This window comes from Tachyglossus aculeatus, chromosome 12 (assembly GCF_015852505.1).
Source record: "Tachyglossus aculeatus isolate mTacAcu1 chromosome 12, mTacAcu1.pri, whole genome shotgun sequence".
NCBI classification, from domain to species: Eukaryota; Metazoa; Chordata; class Mammalia; order Monotremata; family Tachyglossidae; genus Tachyglossus; species Tachyglossus aculeatus.
Genome location: NC_052077.1, coordinates 6,249,493 through 6,270,417, shown reverse-complemented (window position 1 = coordinate 6,270,417; position 20,925 = coordinate 6,249,493). Strand labels below are relative to the sequence as shown.

The window sequence follows — 20,925 nt, the reverse complement described above, 5'->3', positions numbered from 1 at the left end:
AAAGTCACACAGCTGACAAGTGGTAGAGTGGAGATTGGAACCCATGACCTCTGACTCCTAAGCCCAGGCTCTTTTCACTGAGCCATGTTGCTTCTCTAATGACCTACCACTCTTGTTTTCGTCTACACTTTACTGCTTTGTCTTTGATGACAATCTTCTGCATGACAATATGTGAGAGTGCTTTTTAATTACTGTGAACTTTTATTTTCAGAATTATGAAATTTGGCATTTATGGCATAATAATAATGGCATTTATTAAGTGCTTACTATGTGCAAAGCACTGTTCTAAGCGGTGAAGTTAATCTCAAAAGAAAATGAATGATGAATGAAATGTACAGCCAATCAAAAAAATACAAGGAGAGGGAGAGAATGCATCGCTTGATACGCTACTAAAATGGTGGGTAGAAAATGTGACGGTGATTTTACTTGAATGAAATTCCTTGAAATCTCATTTCCTCTCAGTCTCTTTAAACCCTTTGTAATTTTGCATTAAATGTTGTTTAATTAAATTCTGGTAGCTTATGTAAAGCTCACACAAACAACTGGATAACACTGGAATTATAAGCAGAAGAATTATGAAAACAACATATCAGAAAGGACCAAAAATACTACTAGGATACAAATCAAGGAGATTATTGTAGGTATAAATCCTAAATGATTTACCAAGAGCCCAAGTGCATTTGAGATGTCAGTTACAGCAATGGAAAGAACAGAAAAAGTCCTAATGAGTGTGGAAAGCATCTTTATCTGGCAGGATCTGGGGGAGATTCCTAATAAATGATGTCCAACTGCCTCAATATTCAGGCAAACAAATCCCCAAACTTCCTAAATCTTAATCTCTATAATATTTGGTAGGAGATGCAAGTACCAGGCTGCAGGGGGAATATCTGAATTACCCTTCACTGGCTGAATCGTTCTACCTTTAAAGTATAAGTATAAATTCTACCTTTTAAGTATTTTTGTTCTGAAAGAACTCACTTTTCCTTCATCCAACTATTCATCAGTGTTACCTTTGTTCACAACTGCGGAAATCCTGAAAAGCTGCCTGGTAATCCGTGTCTCCCAACCAAAAAATTTTGTGTTGCCTTTGGCGCATCTCCTTAAGTTTTCACAGAGGTTCCCAGTGTTCCCTGTTGTTAGTGTTCCCTGAAGCAGTGAAACGGGGCGGAGGAAGAGACATGGAACTCAAGCCCTCCCCTGATTATCCTTGCCCCAATGAGTCCTCTAGTTCTGTTGGGTGTAGGGATAGGTTTGTGATTTCTGGAGCTGGCACCACTCATTTTCCAGCCTCTCAGAAAATTCTGTTTCTCCTTTAGCATGGTCCTTTCCTTTACCTCCTGGGTCCTGAATTAGACTCTGATCCTGGACTCTAAGCTCCTTGAGGGCAGGAATCGTATCTACCAACTCTATTGTGTCTATTGAGCGCTTGTGCTGTGCACCAAGTAAGCACTCAGTAATAATAATAATAATAATTGTGGTATTTCTTAGGCGCTTAACTATGTGCCAGGCACTTTACTAAGTGCTGGGTGGATATGAGCAAATAAGGTTGGACGCAATCATTTATTCATTCATTCAATCATATTTATTGAGTGTTTAGAGTGTGCAGAGCACTGTACTAATCACTTACACAGTCCCTGTCCTATTTCGCGCTCGCAGTCTCAATCCCCATTTTACAGAGGAGGTAACTGAGGCACAGAGAACTGAAGTGACTTGCCCAAGGTCACAGGGTAGATAAATGGCGGAGCTCAGAACTCATGACCTTCTAAGTACCAGGCCTATGTGATATCCACTATGCCATCAGTAAGACTGAAATGAATGAAAGATTGAATGACTGAGGTATAAAAACCTAGTGCTTAGTACAGTGCTGTGCACACAGTAAGTGCTCAATAAATATGACTGAATGAATAAAAAGGCTTTTCTGGATTTTTCCAACCTTAAGCAATGAGTTTTCTTTTGAAGTACATGATAAATGCTTATTATACTAAAAGCACTGAACTAAGCACCCAGGTAGATACGAGACAATCAGATTGGACATAGTCCCTGCCCGACATGGGACTCACGATCTAAATCAGAGAGACGAGGATTTAATCCCCTTTGTACAGATGAGGGACTTGAGTTACAGAAAAGTTAAGTGACTTGCCCAAAGTCACACAGCCGACCGCAGTGGAGCCGGAATTAGAACCCAAGTCCTCCAAACTCGCAGGCCTGTGTGCTTTCCATTAGGCTGCTGCTTCCCGATTGATTCTCCTTTCAAAGTTTATACCACACTGAGGAGAATCTTCCCTCCTCAAGAGTCTCTCCGCTTGGTGGTTGTCACACACCAATCAATATCAGTGCCCTCAGCCTGAAGCAATACAGTGAATGTGTTCTACTGACTCTGGTACATTGGACTCTCCCAAGTGCTTAGTACAGTACTCTACACACAGTTAGTGCTCAGTAGGTATGACTGATTGTCCCCGAACTGGTCATTTACCTAGCCTCCCTGTTTCCCCATCAATATATTACAAAAAATAACAGTGCCCCTTAACTTCTTCGTAGGTATATTGTGGGGACAAAACACATGTAAAAGCTCTTCAAAAGAAAAAAAAAATACTATTTTTTTAGTAGTATAAATACACTTTCATCAGGATCTGAAGAAACCTTTCATCAGACTGAGCCCCTTCCTTCCTCTCCCCATCATCCCCCTCTCCATCCCCCCCATCTTACCTCCTTCCCTTCCCCACAGCACCTGTATATATGTATATATGTTTGTACATATTTATTACCTTATTTATTGATTTATTTTACTTGTACATATCTATTCTATTTATTTTATTTTGTTAGTATGCTTGGTTTTGTTCTCTGTCTCCCCCTTTTAGACTGTGAGTCCACTGTTGGGTAGGGACTGTCTCTATATGTTGCCAACTTGTACTTCCCAAGCACTTAGTACAGTGCTCTGCACACAGTAAGCACTCAATAAATACGATTGATTGATTGATTGATTGATTGATCAGGCTAAATGCATCCTCAATAACAAATCGGGTCAGGCTAAGAACTCTATGGAGAAACAGGCCCAGAGAAATCTACCTCCAAAAGAATTCATATTTTATATCAGACACTGGGCACTTACCAGAATCCCTTGTATCGTTCTTTGTCCCAAGTTGTATAGAGGGATGTACCACTTTTATTTCAGCAGGTGGTAGAAATGAAGGCTTCAGATGAATTTTAACTCTATCCATCCCTGTATATTTACTGGCTCTCTGGATGGCACTGCTTTTCCAATCTGAATAGTAAATGTCCTGGGCAAACAGAGATAATCCAAAAAATTTTCGCCTAAAGAGAAGCAAGAAAAAGTTTTACAGATTAAGGAAGGTAGGATTATTTTTGTATATTCCTTGCTTTATTCATTTCATTTCAAAACAATTTGTTCATTATAATGTCACAAACTCTTATTTCATCTTGGAAAGAACACTTGTTAGAGTAATTGTTAGATTTAGTACCAAGAAAGACCACAGTTAGATTTATTCCCTAATCAATCAGTGTTATTTATTGAGCACTTACTATGTGCAGAGTCTTGTACTCTTGGGAGAGAACAACCCAACAGAGTTAGCAGACACATTCCCTGCCCACAACGAGCTTATGGTCTAGAAGGACAAGGAGAAATATGACACATGATATACTCGATGACTCAAGATCCCCTGTCTCACTGTCATTCACCAGTAAGATCCATTTTGGCAGGTAGAGGAAAGAGAAGGACAATCTCATATGTAGTTAATGTTTGCACCCTCTTTCCTATATTTCTTAACTCTGCTCTTGGTCTAGTGACAAGAGCATAACCCAAGGAATCGGGAGACTGAGTTTCTAATCTTTAGGCTGTGAGTTCCTAGTGTATGGTGTTTTCCCAAGTGCCTAATACATTGCTCTCCTCACAGTAAGCGCTCAATAAGTACCATTGATTAATAGTCTCAAATTTCCCTGTAGCCGACCAACTAGGTGACTATTACACACACCTTTGGCACTGAAACTGCATCCCTACCCAACTTCTTGCTCATGGAACTCTGTGTCTTAGTACAGAAGCTTAGTACATGGAACTCAAGCGCTTAGTACAGTGCTCTTCACACAGTAAGCCCTCAATAAATACGATTGAATGAATGTGTCTCATTGAGAATGTGACTGACAGGAATGAGACAGTGCATGTGGCTCTGAGTAAACCACTCATTATAATCAATTCTGCGATGCATATTCTCAATCCTGAAAGCACATCCAGGCTTCCTGATGAGAGTCTCCATCACCTTCATCTTTCTTATTGGTACATTTTGAACAGATGAAGAAGGGATTTGTTTGGGCCATTTCATTTTTATTGCATCGTTCTTATTTAGCTGATATTCAAATAGTGTGGCAGGAAGGTGGAGTACAGAAAACCTAAAAGGCATAGTTATTCTAATAGCAAAATTAAAATGGAAGAACTAGCCTTAATCTCAATGCATCCTTGAAAATATTGAATTTCCTCTCTATAAAGCACCAAATTTACCGTATTGAGTGTTTCACTATCCGGACTGGACCACCATCATAATCGCATGACCTAACATAAGAAGAACTTCCTTCATTTTGGGACTGAATCCAAAAGAGTCGTTGATCAATCATATCCAGTGACAGAGCACTTATTCTTTCTGAGGTCTGGAAAAGAGTCTTCGCATCTGCTTCATCCAGAGATGTTCTGTGAATGCCGCAAACACTACTGTTTGAAGACCAAAATATGAACCTGAGAGCAAAACATATTGCAAGTCATTGCCAATGCAGTAGATTTGTTGAAAGAGTATATTGGACTACTTCAATAAGAGTGCCACTATCTTTGCTATAGCACCGTTTATTTAGAGTTCCTTCATGATTGGATTTTAATGCTGATAATACTTACTGTATTCTCTTATTTTCAGGAAACTCTGCAAGGTTTCCCTTAGCATAGACTACCTTTACCTTCCCTTGTAGCATTTTGACTGAATTCATAGAATAAAGTCATTTTAATTTGTCAATCAATCAATCATATTTATTGAGTGCTTACTGAGTGCAGAGCACTGTACTAAGCGCTTGGGAAGTACAAGTTGGCAACATATAGAGACGGTCCCTACCCAACAGTGGGCTCACAGTCTAGAAGTGAACTCTATTTCTCATAAAAGGTACCTTATTTCTGAATAGGCTGTGAAATGTAACCCTTTGGAAATTAAGTATGGTATATACAGGTGTACATGCAAAATATATTGAATTCAAATTGTTTCATTATTTGTATAAATTTGCATTGCTAATATCATCATAATAATAACCGCGGCATTTGTTAAGCACTTATTAGGTGCCGAGCACTGTACTAAGTGTTCGGGTGGATACAAACAAATCGGGTTGGTTGCAGTCCATGTCCCATGTGGGGCTCCTAGTCTCAATCCCCATTTTACAGATGAGGTAACTGAGGCACAGAGAAGTGAAGTGATTTGCCCAAAGTCGCACAACAGATATGTGATGGAGCCGGGATTAGAACCCATGACCTTCTGACTCCTGAGACTGTGCTATATCCATCTCACCACGCTGCCTCTCTATCATAATGATAACAGTATCTGCTAAGGACTTACCATGAGTCAAGCACTGTACTAAGCAATGGGGTAGCTACAAGTTAAGCAGGTTGGACACAGTCCCTGTCCCACATGGGGCTCTCAGTCTGTCAGAAGGAGAATAGGTATTAATTCCCCATTTTTCAGTTGAGGAAAATGAAGCACAGAGAAGTTAAGTGACTTGCCCAAGGCCACACAGCAGGCAAGAAGCGGAGGCAGGATCAGAACCCAGGTTTTCTGCTGCCCAGATCTGTGTTCTTTCTACTAGACCACACTGTTTCTAGAACATGTAACTACACTATGTTTTAAAATTATTTTTATGCTGTTTAGTTATATTTTTTAGATTTGATAAATGCCTCAACACAATATAAATTTATTTCTTAGGGGAAACTATACTTTGTTCCCTTTTTTGCTTAGCACTGTATTTTCAAGAAACTAATGGGGCTCATGGTCTTCATCCCCATTTCCAGATGAGGGCACTGAGGCCCAGAGAAGTAAAGTGACTTGCCCAAAGTCACACAGCAGACATATGGCAAAGCCGGAGTTAGAACCTATGGCCTCTGACTCAGCGTTTGCACATATTTATTACTCTATTTTATTAATGATGTTTATATACACATTGCGGTACTGTACACCCCTTGTGGTACTGTACAACCTATGATTGATCTATGATTGAACAATTTAGCTTGAATTTTCCTTTTTAGATAATTACCCAACAATGGCAATGATGATGATGATGCTAATAATAATGCTATTAAGAGTATGCTATGTGCTAAAGCACTGTGTGGAGTCCTGAGATAGTAGCAAGATAATAAGATCAGACAGTAATCTGACCATCCACCTTCTTGGCCTCTGAATCCTATTTTTTTACTTGATGTGTTAGATATCATATTCAATGTACACAGCTTTTAAAAACTCATAGTATTGTATCTTCCAGGCATTTAGTTCCTCTTCAGCATTCATCAGAGAAGCAGTGTGGCTCAGTGGAAAGAGCAGGGGCTTTGGAGTCAGAGGTCATGGGTTCAAATCCCGGCTCCGCCACTTGTCAGCTGTGTGACTTTGGGCAAGTCACTTCACTTTTCTGTGCCTCAGTTACCTCATCTGTAAAATGGGGATTAAGACCGTGAGCCCCCCTGTGGGACAACTTGATCACCTTATAACCTCCCCAGTGCTTAGAACAGTGCTTGGCATATAGTAGGCATTTAATAAATGCCATTATTATTATTATTATTGTTCACCTTGAATAAAAGTTGAACATGTGAAATGACTGCAGAGGAAGGTTCAAACTAGAGAAAATTCAGATGCAATTTCTGCAGCCCCTTAGAGATTCCAACTATCTCCACACAGGCAGTGGGAGCAGCAACAGGAATTATGGGAAATTCAGGATAGCTCAGGGATGCCAGGGATGGTGTCCATGAGCCTGTATGTGTCTGGAAATTTTTAGTGTGTTGGGTAATAACAATAATACTAATGACAATAATAATAATAATAATGGAATTTGTTAAGCACTTGCTATGTGCCAAGCACTGGGGCAGATCCAAGGTAATCAGGTTGTCCCACGTGGGGCTCACAGTCTTAATCCCCATTTTACAGATGAGGTAACTGAGGCACAGAGAAATGAAGCAACTTGGCCAAAGTCACCCAGCTGAAAAGTGGTGGAGTCGGGATTAGAATCCACAACCTCTGAGTCCTGTGCTTTTTCCACTAAGCCAAGCTGCTTCTTGTAGATATTCTTGTAGAATATCTGCTTGTTGTAGATATTCATTGAGCCCCTACTCCTTGCAGGGCACTGGACTAAGCTCCATGTTTTACCAGAATTTTAAAGTAATCTATGGCGACTAAAGCAGCAGATTTTACCTTTTTGCTGGATCCACAACAATCCTGGTGGGACAATCTAAGTCTCTTAGAAGGACGTGAGAATTGTTTCCTTTGGTATCCGTTATTTCAATAGTTCCCTTTTGTCGATTGGCCCAGATAATTTCTTCGTTTATCCAGTTTACTGCCATTCCTGAAACTCCTTTTTCTACACTGCTCAATCTCTGGAAAATGCAATGTTTTGAACCATGAGTTATCGACCTAGGCTCAAAACCATGTCAAAATTAGTTCACATCTCCTCAGTTCCTTCCAGGGGTGGGGGAATTCTGAAACCAGGGGATCTGGTCAGAACTTGTAGCCCCACTAGGACTCCAAGGATACACTTCTCCCGCACCTGTATATATGTATGTACATATTTATTACTCTATTTATTTATTTATTTTACTTGTACATATCTATTCTATTTATTTTATTTTGTTAGTAGGTTTGGTTTTGTTCTCTGTCTTCCCCTTTTAGACTGTGAGCCCACTGTTGGGTAGGGACTGTCTCTATATGTTGCCAATTTGTACTTCCCAAGTGCTTAGTACAGTGCTCTGCACATAGTAAGCGCTCAATAAATATGATTGATTGATTGATTGATTGATCACAGGCTTGGGCGTTTCTGGACCCCTGAGATTCTCCAGTGAGCATGTTGAGACAGTAAGAGAGCAGCGGAATGCAACGGTACGGTGCTCTGCACATAGTAAGTGCTCAATAAATATGACAATGAATTACTGGTACTTGACAGCCATTCAGCTCTGAAATGACTCTCTCCCTGTCTATCGAAAAATCAAATTGAGCACTTGATTGAGCTCAATCAAATTGAGCACTTACTGTGTGCAGAGCACTGTAGTAAGTGCTTGGGAGAGTAATAATAATAATATTAACAAGTATGGTACTTGTTAAGTGCTTTCTATGTGCCCAGGACTGATCTAAGTGCTGGGGTAGATACAAAAATGTATCAGGTTGGACACAGTCCCTGTCCCACATGGGGCCCACACTCCTAATCCCCATTTTACAGATGAGGTAACTGAAGCCAGAGAAATGAAGTGACTTGCCCAAAGTCACACAGCAGGCATGTGGCGGAGCTGGGATTAGAACCCAGGTCCTTCTGACCCTTCTGACTCTATAAGCCCCTCTACACTGTGTAAAAGTCTTTTGGGCAGGGATCATATCGACCAACTCTGTTATATTGCACTCCTCCAAGCTCTTGGTACAGTGCTCTGCACACAGTAAGCTCTCAATAAATATGATTGATCATTGGATTGATAGACACTCTTCCCCAGACTCAAGTGTAGCTGGGGAGACAGATGGACATTTTTAAAATTACAGATAGGGGAAGTGGCAGGATGTAAGGAGTCAGTTGAATATCAAAGTGCTAAAGGGGTACAGGCCCAAGTGTATCTCTAGATTGTAAGCTTGCTGTGGGCCAGGAATGTCACTGTTTATTGTTCTGTTGTACTTTCCCAAGTGCTTAGTACAGTGCTCTGCACAAGTGCTCGATAAATATGATCGAATGAATAAATAGGCAATGCAAAAGGGAGTCATATTTATTGAGTATTTACTGTGTGCAGAGCACTGTACTAAGAGCTTGGGAGAGTACAATAGAACAATAAAACAGACACATTCCCTGCCCACAATGAGCTTACAATCTAGGGAATCAGTCAATCATATTTATTGAGTGCTTACTGTGTGCAGAGCACTGTACTAAGTGCTTGAAAGACTACAACAATAAACAGACACATTCCCTGCCCATCACGAGCTTGAGAAGCAGCGTGGCTCAGTGGAAAGAGCATGGGCTTTGGAGTCAGAGGTCATGGGTTCAAATGCCGACTCTGCCCTCATCTAGACTGTAATAATAATAATAATAATAATAATAATGGCATTTATTAAGCGCTTACTATGTGCAAAGCACTGTTCTAAGTGCTGGGGAGGTTACAAGGTGATCAGGTTGTCCCACGGGGGGCTCACAGTCTTCATCCTCATTTTACAGATGAGGTAACTGAGGCCCAGAGAATTTAAGTGACTTGCCCCAAGTCACACAGCTGACAAGTGGCAAAGAGGGTGAGGAAATGGGACTTTACACAGTAGTACTGTGTCACCGAATGAAGGAAACCAGTTTTAAGGGACACCAGAATAAGACCCGCTACTGGTTGGAAGCAAGGCTCTGGTGCTTTCACTCTGCCCTAGGCACTCAGAAGCAGCAAGGGGTTTTGTCGACCGACTTTACCTCTTGCCTCAGGCCATTCAGGGAAACGCTGTGCAGAATCTCTCTTTCCAAGTCCACCCAATAGAGTCTTTCCTCTTTAAAATAAAAATCCATCAAGACGGAGCTCCCGGCGTCTGCTACCAATTGTTTATGATTGGTCCCCTCTGGGTCAATCCTAAAGATGGCATTTCCATGACTGAAAATTAAGAATGGCGCCGGACCTAGATGAAAGTGGAAAGACAAAATTATGCACTTCTTTCTTAGTCAACTTTTTTATTTTAAATCTCAACAGTCAATAGAAAAGAACAACAAGATTTGGAGGAATGGATGTAGCCACATAATCCATCCCTATCATGCCTATAGAAAGGAGAAACAAAGAGAGGGAGAAAGAGAGCACAGAGAAAGCAGAAAATGGAAAAGCAGTAGTAGTAATATTTATTGTGCCTGTCCTGGAGTGATACTCTTTACTAAATAAAATTGTACTATTTGTTAAGCACTTACTACATAGTGGTACTGTTCTAATTGCTGAGGTATAAACAAGATAATCAGGTCAGATATAGATCTTGTCCACATGGGACTCCTAGTCTAAGGGGAAGGGAGAACAGGTATTTAATTTCCATTTTACAGATGAGGAAATGGAGGCACAGAGAAGTTAAGTAACTTGCCCAAGGTCACACAGCAAGTAAGTGATGGAACCGGCATTAGAACTCATGCCTTTTGGCCCCCCTAACCCATGTTCTTTCCACTAGGCCATGCTGCATCCTTGGAAAAGTACAATAGAAGCTTGAGACACATTCTCTGAAAACAAGGAATTTACATTTTAAGGGAAAAGACTGAGAAAATACATTTTACCAGTATGGTAATTAGAACTCATAATTGAAATTAGTAGCAATAACATTTAGCACTTAGTACAGTGCCTGGCACATAGTACTTAGAAAATACCATCATTATTATTATTAAATGCTTACTGTGCGCAAAACACTGAAATAAGTACTGGTAAAAATGCATGGGGAAAATTAGACACAGACCCAATTTCTCCAAAGATCCTAGCTCACAATCTAAATGCAATTGATCATATAAATGCAATTGTTTATATACACACATTCTGAGGAAATTTATGAATAAAAGTGAAAGTGCTAGAGAGAGTAGGGAGTTAATCAGGGAAGGCTTGTTGGGGAAGGGGAGATTTTAGGAAGGATTTGAAGGGAGGGAGAGCTATGGTGTATCAGATTATTTTGGGAAGACAGTTCCAGGCTTGGGGAAGAGCATTAAGCAAGGGGATGGAAGTGGGAGAATCAGGAGCAAGGTACAGTTACCAAATTAATTTAGGAGAAATGAAGAGAGTGAGCTGAGGAGTAGTAAAAAGGAGAGTTGTAGAGAGCCTTGAAGTGATGCTTGATGTGAGGAATGAAATATGAAGTCATTAGAAGGTTTTGAAGAGAGGGAAATGCATAACGAGCGAAGCTTCAAGAAGACACTTCAGGCAAAGGGGCATGGTGAAAGGCTGGAGGTAGGGAGACCAGTGAAGAGGTAAGTACGATGGTCATGCCATGTTATGACAAGAGCTTTGACCAAGGTGATACTTGTCTCCTTCACAAATATGTTTATTTTTCTTACAATCATAAGTCCTTGAAACTATTCTCTCTGCTGAAGGGAAGCCAAACTCCTTTTACCTTCGGGTTAAAGAAGCCAGTGCCCAAGGAAGTAGGCATAGAAATGTCCATTGACATCCAAACCACTTTTATCTCTGCCCACAAGACTGCGGTTGTTTAGTCCAAAGATCTCCACAGGCAGGTAGGGGAGGGAGTGATGGAAAATCAAAATAACCCTCGAACTCATGCTATATAAAGCCAATAATCATCTTTTTGTCACTGGGGCCTTTCCCTATTCAGTTATTAAAGATATGAAATTGAAAATGTAAGGCAACTGAGGAGTGAATGTTCATTTTTGAAGAGGGAAACTATCCCCATGGCCACCCTGTGGAGCTAGTTTTGGATGAGGCACTGTTAGATGGAAATGTGCCTCAAATCAAACACCCGAGTTCCAGGAAGAACAAGACCCAGCACAACAACAGCCATTAGCAAGCCCATCTGAAACCCTGACTCCTCAACTTGGGGGTTAGTCTGGGTTTGGAAAGCCTGGTCTGTTTGTGGTACATTAACTGGCCTTCAATGGTAACCACAAATACCTGGACCATTTTGATGGAGGTCAGTTCTGAAAAACTGGTTTTGATACAGGCACTCCAAAGGATTATGAGCATCTCTCACAGAGGCCTATGGGATGGGCTGACCTCTTGGGTGTCCCCTCAAAGGGTCGGGCCAATTTATCATGCCCAAATCATTGCAGTTCCAGTTCTGGTCTAATGAATTACGAGGAATTCCCTGTTCTTTCTGTTCACCGCACGATGCCTGCTACACATTTGGGAATGGAATTGGGATTCAAAGATATGAGACTATGAAGGAAGTTAGAGAAAATGCAGCGGTCAGTATTACTGAAAAACTCTCCTTTTAAGGGTCAACACCTGAAGAAGGCTGAAAAGCCATAGGATAGTCTTAATCACAGGTTGCTAACTCACAAACCCATAACCATAGCATTATCCTCGACTCACCTCTCATTCAACCAGCATATTCAGTCTGTCACCAGATCTACGTCCACGACATCTCTAGAATCCATCCTTTCCTCTCCATCCAAACTGCTACCACACCCACCTAAGAAGTTATCATATTCTCCTCCTATGCTACTGCATCACACTCCTCAGTGACCTCTCTGCCTCCTGTCTCTCCTGACTCCAGTCCACACTTCACTCTGCTGTGCGGGTCATTTAAAAAAAAAAAAATCAATCCATATCTTCCCGTTCCTCAGATACCTCCAGTGGTTGTCCATCCACCACCACATCAAACAGAAACTCCTCACTCAGTCAGCTTACAGCCTCCTTTCTTACCTCCCTGATTTCCTTCTACAACCCAGCCCCCAAAGTTTGCTCTTCTAATGCCAACCTACTCACTGTGCCTGCATCTCATCTCTCTCATCATCAACTCCTTGCCCCTGTCCTCCTTCTAACCCTCCTCTGTCTTACCTGACAGACCACCACTCTCCTGACCTGAAAAAGCCCTATTCAAATCACATCCAGCCAGTCTAGACCATTAATTTAGTAGTAGACAGTCAACAAATATTAGTACAGGGTCAATAAATATTACTGGTTGATGTATTAAACAAAGTCTCTGTCCTTTAAAGTCTTTGAAAATAAAGAATGATGTATTGTAATGTTTCTTTTACATAAAACTAGGTTCTTCAAAATAAAAAGTGGCAGTTTAGAAACCAGCTCAATTAAAGAATTAAAAATTTTGTTTAATCTCAGAATTTTGCCATTGTGAACCTTGTTCTAAGGTTCAACTGCAGTATCTAATCTCTGGTCTTCAAGAAGCCTGTTAAAATATTCCTCAGAACTGTCATTCCAAATTTCGTTCACTTTTTACTTGAAGACCACCAATGAAAGATTCAGACACCTTCGCCAAACCCAAAGCATTAGAAAATGAATCCCAGATGTTCCTCAAACCCAAAATATTCCCTGATTTTTCCTTCCCAAATGGCATTGTTTCTTGGAAGTAACTTTGGTGAAAGCAAATTTCAGGGAGAATGGAAAAGTAGTCAGAATAGAGCGAGAGCCAGGGATCAAATAAGCACTTAATCAGAAAATAATTTATATTATCCAAATCAATTCAATTATTTTAGATAATCGAAGCATCTATTGCTTTGAAGAACTTCTTTCTTTATTGTTACCTGCTAGGTTTCCACAGAAGGTATGCCTAAAATGTGATGAGATGCCTAAAATTTGATTTTTCCTTTGTTTCTTTCCTTTAAGTAGATTCTTCTCTGACCAATTCTGAGGGTAAACTTCTCTAGCTTCAGATAGTGTTCCCTGGGAACTGTTCCATTCCTTTTATTCTCCCAGTGTCCCATGTCAAATCAATCATTTGTCTCTATGTGCACTAAAGAAGGTGGATAAAAGAATCCTCATGAAGAGTTCATCCCAATTCAAGGGATTAGCAGTGATAAAGGGCGTTTTAAAAATCATTAGGATTCTCACAAATTTTGCAGCGCAACTATCCACTTTTGTCAATAGCTTCCCGTCTTTCCCATGTCCACCTTCTTCCCTAATCCACCTCATCAAAAGACTGACTATGAGAAAACAAGCAACCAACTCCTAGGCTCTCCTCCAATTTTCTTCATCTTCCCCAACAGGCTGTCTTCACCCTCCACTCCCCAGCTCTCCCTCTTCATTCCCCGCAAGCTAACTTTCCAACTTAATCTTGCCCTCGACTCTCCTACCTACATCCTCTCACTCACGCTATTTTCGGCCTAGTGGATAGAGCATGGGCTTGGGAGTCGGAAGGACTTGAGTTCTAATCCCAGCTCCGTCACTTGTCTGCTGTGTGACCTTGGGCAAGTCACTTAACTTCTCTGTGCCTCAGTTACCTCATCTGTAAAATGGAGATTAAGATGGTGAGCGCCATGTAGGATAGTATCCACCCCACCTCTCACTACAGTGTCTGGCACATAGTAAGTGCTTAATGAATACCACTATTATTACTGTTATTATCATTACTATTCTCCTGGCCTGTAACTCCTTTTGCACCCAAATCCAACAGAACTCAGTAACCCCCCACCTCCTGCAACAAGACTCATCTGATTAATTCCCCACACCCCAAGTCATATTCACCCCCAGCGGCCCCCTCTTAAAACCCAGCCAAGTCACTTCTTAGTGCCTCAGTTAGCTCATCTGTAAAATGAGGATTGAGTCTGTGAGCCCCACTTGGGACAGGACTGTGTCCAATTCGATTTGCTTGTATCCTCCCTGGCGCTTGTGCCTGTCACATAGTAAGCACTTAAATACCATTATAATTACTATTATTACTGATTTTCAGTTTTATCTTGTGCATCTGTCCTTGTCTTTGATGCGGTTTTACTGTTTCATTGCTCTTTTTGGGTCTGTCACTAATCCTCTCTCCTCCACTTATATTTATAAATTGTGAGCCCCTTGAGGGACAGGAACTGTGTCTATTTCCCACTTTTGTGCTCTTTCCAGCTCTCAGTACAGTGCTCTGCACACAGTGAGTCCTTAAACACTTTACTACAGTTACCACCACAGTGGGGTTCAACAAAACCATGACTACTTTAACTTTTATTCTGTAGGACATCAATTTCCTTAAACAGATTTCCTTAAACAGATTTTCATGAAACCAAGGCAAAAAACATATGGAAAAGACAGGTGGGTGTTACAATTTTCACCGGACCCACCACCTGGCTAACGGTATGTTCTTCATGACCGTTTAAGCTCTTTACACTTAGGCCAGCATTCATTTTAAAAGAAGCTTCCACATTTTTCTTTACAGGGGAAGAGGAAAAAAAACACTGGGAGAGAGAAGGGGAGAAAAGGAAGAAAGACAAAAAGGCCTGAAGTGGTAGAAGAAGAAAGCAGAGGAAACTAAAAAAAAAAAGAGAGAGAGAGAGAGAGGAGAGATGAAAGAAGAAAAGGAGTGAGGAATGGACAAAAAAGACAAAGGTCCAAGAAAGGGAAACGTGAAAGAACAAGGAGTTGATTTGTGCTTTTTTTATAGTTATCAATCAATCAGTGGTATTTACTGAGCCCTTAATGTGTGCAGAGCACTGTACTAAGCACTCCAGCGCTTAGAACAGTGCTTTGCACATAGTAAGCTCTTAAGAAATGCTATCATCATCATCATCATCACTTGGGAGAGTACACTGCAACAGTCAGAAGATACATTCCCTGCCCTGCAGCAGACAAAACCTGAGCTTATGCATACCATTACCAGAGTCTGCTTTGTTCAGACATACTGGGGACCAACAGGCAGAAGTGTAGATATGCCTTCAGGCTGAAAATAATTTGCAGTTACCTTTTTTACGAAAGGAACTATTAATCAATCCCATCTACCTGGAGTGAAATCAATCTCTGCAACTGTAACTCACTTACTATGATGTTGGATCAAGAATGAAGGCAAAAAAAAAAAATCATGGATGAATTCATGGTGTCAAGCTAGACGATCAACTCCTTTTTATTCCAATTTTCTGCTGATAATTATCATGGAAGCAAATGCTTTCCCCCATTGAAGTAAATGAAGCAAAGTCAGCTATTGAAGATAATGTTTGGTAGTTCATAAAAATACTAAATTTGCAGCATAGCCTGGTGGAAAGAGCTCAGGCCTGGGAGTTAGAGGCCCTGAGTTCTAATCCTGGCTCTATCGCTTGTCTGTTGTGTGACCTTGGGCAAGTCACTTAACTCCTCTGGGCCTCAGTTCACTCATCCACAAAAAGGGGATTCAATAGCTGTTCTCCCTCCTACTTTGACTGTGAGCCTCATGTGGAACCTGATTATCTTGTATCTACCCAAATGCTTAATGGAGTGCTTGACATACAGTAAGCGATTAACAAATACTACTATTATTATAACTATTATTTTTTTTATTATTATTCTCCCAAGAGAAGACTTTTGGTAGTGCTGGAATACGAAGCTAAACATAATTCTTTCACATGTTGAGCTGTGAATCCTTAGTGAGTAATTAAATGTCTCCTCAAAGCCTCTGAGTCATGCAATAGCTATTTTTATCAATCATATCAGTCACTTGATTGGACATTATCATTTTCAAAGGATGAACGTCTAACTGCATTACATACCAGACATAGCAAATCAAACAAGGGTGAGTAACTCCTTGGTACAGAGACAATAAATAAAGAAGGATACTATAGCCACTTGCTGGTATTTCTATCTCCCCCCACCCAACCGCCGCTATGATCTGTTGTACTAAATCAAGCATAATCCACGATTCTCTGAGGCACTATGATTGGAACTTGTCATTGATTGAACAGATCTACTTTTTTCATTCCTCAAGTATGAAGTGTATGCCTGGTGGGGGTTTTTTGATGCATAAACATGACGCGCATAGATTGAATAACTATGTTGTGGGCCAATTTTGCCAGTAAAATGAATAAATACAAAGCAGAGTTTTTATATATAGGGATGAAGTACAGCCCGATGGAAAGAGCAGAGGCTTGGGAGTCAGAGGACAGGGTTCTAATCCCAGCTTCACCGCTTGCCTGCTGTGTGACCTTAGGCAAGTCATTTCACTTCTCTGAGCCTTAGTTTCCTCATCTGTAAAATGGGATTCAATACCTATTTTCCCCACCATTTAGAATGTGAGTTTCATTTGGGACAGGAACTGTTTCCAACCTGATTATCTTGTATTTGCCCCACCACATATTACAGTACTTGGCATGTATAAGCACTTAACTTCCCTCTCAGGACCACAACTGGAGAGTTTCCAGTCCTCTACGAGTCTTGGCTATGGGAGGGAGAGTCAAGCAGAGGCCTACCCATTCCATTCCTGGCTTGGCCAGTGGCTAGCGAGTCGAAGGCAATCAGCTACAAGTCAAAACTCAACTGTGCTGGGCAGCAGCGGCACGGGAGAGATTTGAGGGTGGAGACTCAAGTTTACCACGTGGAAGGTGACAATTGTAAACCACTTCTGCATTTTAACCAAGAAATCTCTATGGGTACACTACCAGAACATTTACAGATGGAGGTGGGGCCTTCTGAGGGAGATGTGTCCATGGAGTCGCTATGGGTCAGAGACGACTCAACAGCATAAGAATTAACAAAAATCTATCCCAGAGCTCAGTATCATGCTTGGCTGGGGTAGAGATGAGATAATCAGGTTAAACATCATTCCTGCCCCACATAGGGCTCCCAGTCTGAGGATAAGGTAGACAGAGTTGTTTCCAACCTGAATATTTGGTATCTTCTTCAGTGTTTGTGCAGGGCTTGACACTTAGTACGCGCTTAACAAATACCACAGTTATTATTATGGCCATAGTTTTATAGGGCAGCAAGCCCTGCTGTAGAGTTGGTGGAAAGAGTGCTGTCTTCTGGGTCAGAAGACCTGGGTTCTAATCCTAATTTTACCTGCTAGGACTATGCAATCAGGGGTGAAGCTTTCCCTGACTAAGCCCTCATTTCCTCTTCTCCCACTCCCTTCTGCAGCATCCTGATTTGCTCCCTTTATTCACCCCTCCTTCAGCCCCACAGCTGCTAATGCACAAAGCCCTAATTTACTTATACTAATCTTTGTTTCCCCCTCTAGACTGTGAGCTCATTGTGGGCAGAGAACGTGTCTACCAACTCTATTACATTGTACTCTCCCAAGCGCGTAATACATTGCTCTGCACACAATAAGCACTCGATAAATGTAATTGTTTGATTGACTGATTGATTGGTCTGGCTGCTCAGTGGAAAGAACCCGGGCTTTGGAGTCAGAGGTCAGGGGGCTCATACCCCGGCTCCGCCAATTGTCAGCTGTGTGACTTTGGGCAAGTCACTTCACTTCTCTGGGCCTCAGTTGCCTCATCTGTAAAATGGGGATTAAGACTGTGAGCCCCCTGTGGGACAACCTGATCATCTTGTAAACTCTCCAGCGCTTAGAACAGTGCTTTACACATAGTAAGCACTTAATAAATGCTATTATTATTATTATTACTATTATTATTATTATTATTATTATTATTATCTAGAACATCTTGGGAGGTGGATAGGCCCATCAAGAATCTTGAATAAATATTAGCTCATGTGAGCACCAGAGCTCTGTAAATTCACTGTGGGCAGGGAATGTGTCTGTTATATTGTTATAGTGTACTCTACCAAGCACTTAGTACAGTGGTCTGCACACAGTAAGAACTCAATAAATACGATTGACTGATGGATTACCAGGGCAACTTTCTGTCAGGTCATTGTGTTATAGCAAGGTGTTGGCACTAAGTTTAAGGGTCCTGCACAGAATAATAATTAATAATAACTGTGGTGCTTGTTAAACACTCACTATGTGCCAACCACTGTACAAACTGCTGAAGTAGATACCAAATAATTTGTTTGGAAACAATTCTGCCCTGCATCATACTTTGACTGTGAGACCCACGTGGGGCAGTGACTATGTCTAATCTGGTAATTTTGCCTTTTCTCCAGTGCATAATAATAATAATAATGGTATTTGTAAAGTGCTTACTATAGGCCAAGCACTGTTCTAAGCACTGGGGAGGACTCAACGTAATCAGGTTGTCCCATGTGGGGCTCACAGTCTTCATCCCCATTTTACAGATGAGGTAACTGAGGCACAAAGAAGTTAAGTGACTTGCCCAAAGTCACACAGCTGACAAGTGGCGGAGCCAGGATTGGAACCCATGACCTCTAACTCCTAAGCCAGGGCTCTTTCCACTGAGCATGCTGCTTCTCAATATGGCGCTTTGCACATAAGTGCTTAACAAATGTAAACGGTATTATCATTAGTATTATTATGATCATTATTATATCAGGTTCACATAAAAAGTCTTTGTGTCACCTTACACTCCTATTTACTCCCTGCACATTGGGCTCAACAGGATAATGACTGTCCGCGAAGAGAGAGTGTAGCTGTCCTGTGCAAAACCATTAACGCTAAGCATAAGGGCCTGGACTTGGGAGTTAGAAGGATGTGAGTTCTAATTCTGGCTCTACCACTTGTTTATTGTGTGACCTTGGGCAAGTCACTTCACTGCTCTGTGCCTCATGTAGCTCATCTCTAAAATGGGGATTAAGACTGTGAGCCCCACGAAGGACAGAGATTGTGTACAACCTGATGATCTTGTATCAGAAGCAGCGTGGCTTAGCGGAAAGAGCCCAGGCTGGGGAGTCAGAGGATGTGGGTTCTGATCCAGGCTCTGCCACTTGTCTGCTGTGTGACCTTGGGCAAGCCACTTAACTTCTCTGTGCCTCAGTTACCTCATCTGCAAAATGGGGATTAAGACTGCGAGACCCATGTGGGACAACCTGATTACCCTGTATCTACCCCAGAGCTCAGAACCTATTTATTCTGACAATTTTGACCCCTGTCTATATGTTTTGTTTTGTTGTCTGTCTCTGCCTTCTAGACTGTGAGCCCATTTTTGGGTAGGGACCGTCTCTATATGTTGCCAACTTATACTTCCCAAGCACTTAGTACAGTGCTCTGCACACGCTAAGTGCTCAATAAATACAATTGAATGAGTGAAAAAAGATAAATGAACAGTGCTTGGCACATAGTAAGTGCTTAACAAATACTATTATTATTATCATTATTATTATTATCTACCCCAGCACTGAGAACAGCGCTGACACACAGTAATCACTTAACAAATGCCGATTATTATTACTAACTCCTACACACATCATGAAATTTCACATTGAGGCTCAGACTACATTATGGCATTATATCATTGGCTTGCTCCCTTTATTCATCCCTCTCCCAGCCCTACAGCACTTACATACAGATCTGAATTTTATTCATTTGTATTAATGTCTGTCTCCCCCTCTAGACTGTAGGCTTGGTGTGGGCAGGTAATGTGTTTGCTATAGTTTATACTGCACTCTCCCAAGCGCTTAGTACAGTGCCCTGCACACAGTAAGCACTCACTAAATACGATTAACTCCATCCTCACCATCACCTTAGTGGAAAAACTATGCCTTTTGGTTCCTTTTCCACACTCTACAGCCATTTGACTAAATGGAGGTTTTTGTTCTTAGAAGTTCATTAGTAAGGAAGATTTTCTGTAGATTAAATATGTCTGCAAAATGCAAAGAGCAATAGTAAACTCCACAGAAATAAAAGTCATGCTCACTTTACCATCTGACTTCCTTACTCAATCATTTTGAGGGTTTGTGACAAAAGGGTAGTGAAATCAGAGGATGGAAAAACCTTTCCTCTTCATTCCCAGATTTGTTTCCTTCCTAGCAGAATCTCTGCTTGGGGAAGGTCATTAGCATAACCAGAAAGTGATTTTCGGGTTCATTCCCTAATAATCTAATAAAGCATTTGATCATATAGCTTTTTTAAGCCTAAACAGTATGGCTGAATTCTTTGGGGGATTGGTTTCAACTGGATATATGCTGTTAGACCTCATTAGCATTAATGAGAGTAATCTTTTCAATTCCCCAGCATTCAGAGGAGAGATCAGATCCCTTTGCCCACAAAAATCCTATAGTAAACAGAATAATTGTGTGCTTTTGAGGTAGAGATAATAAAAGCCCACAAGGATAACTCTGACACCCTTAATTCAGATTCTGTATTTTAAAGCTAATGAGGAGAGTGCCTGGAGTCCACAGAATTACTCTGTGGGAGAATAAATTATGACAGTGGTTGATTTCGCCAAGGCTGAAGGATACCACGGCATACATCTTCCTCCCCCTTGACAAGGTTAAGTATAAGA

At 41.1% G+C, this 20,925-nt stretch overlaps 1 protein-coding gene and 1 non-coding gene across 2 annotated transcripts in view; one reads left to right on the top strand and one right to left on the bottom strand.

Annotated features, from left to right (window-relative positions):
* The window catches only part of EGF (epidermal growth factor), a 96,336-nt gene that overhangs the window by 62,085 nt on the left and 13,326 nt on the right, over positions 1–20,925 (bottom strand). The window contains exons 2-5 of the mRNA XM_038755131.1: positions 9,661–9,860; positions 7,434–7,615; positions 4,511–4,741; positions 3,110–3,312 (exon numbers count right to left, since the gene is read on the bottom strand). Of these exons, the coding sequence (XP_038611059.1) occupies positions 3,110–3,312; positions 4,511–4,741; positions 7,434–7,615; positions 9,661–9,860 (816 nt within the window). The remainder of the gene's footprint in view (positions 1–3,109; positions 3,313–4,510; positions 4,742–7,433; positions 7,616–9,660; positions 9,861–20,925) is intronic.
* On the top strand, positions 16,948–17,085 carry LOC119935966. The gene has a single exon (XR_005453561.1). It is a non-coding gene; the product is annotated as a small nucleolar RNA SNORA7 (small nucleolar RNA).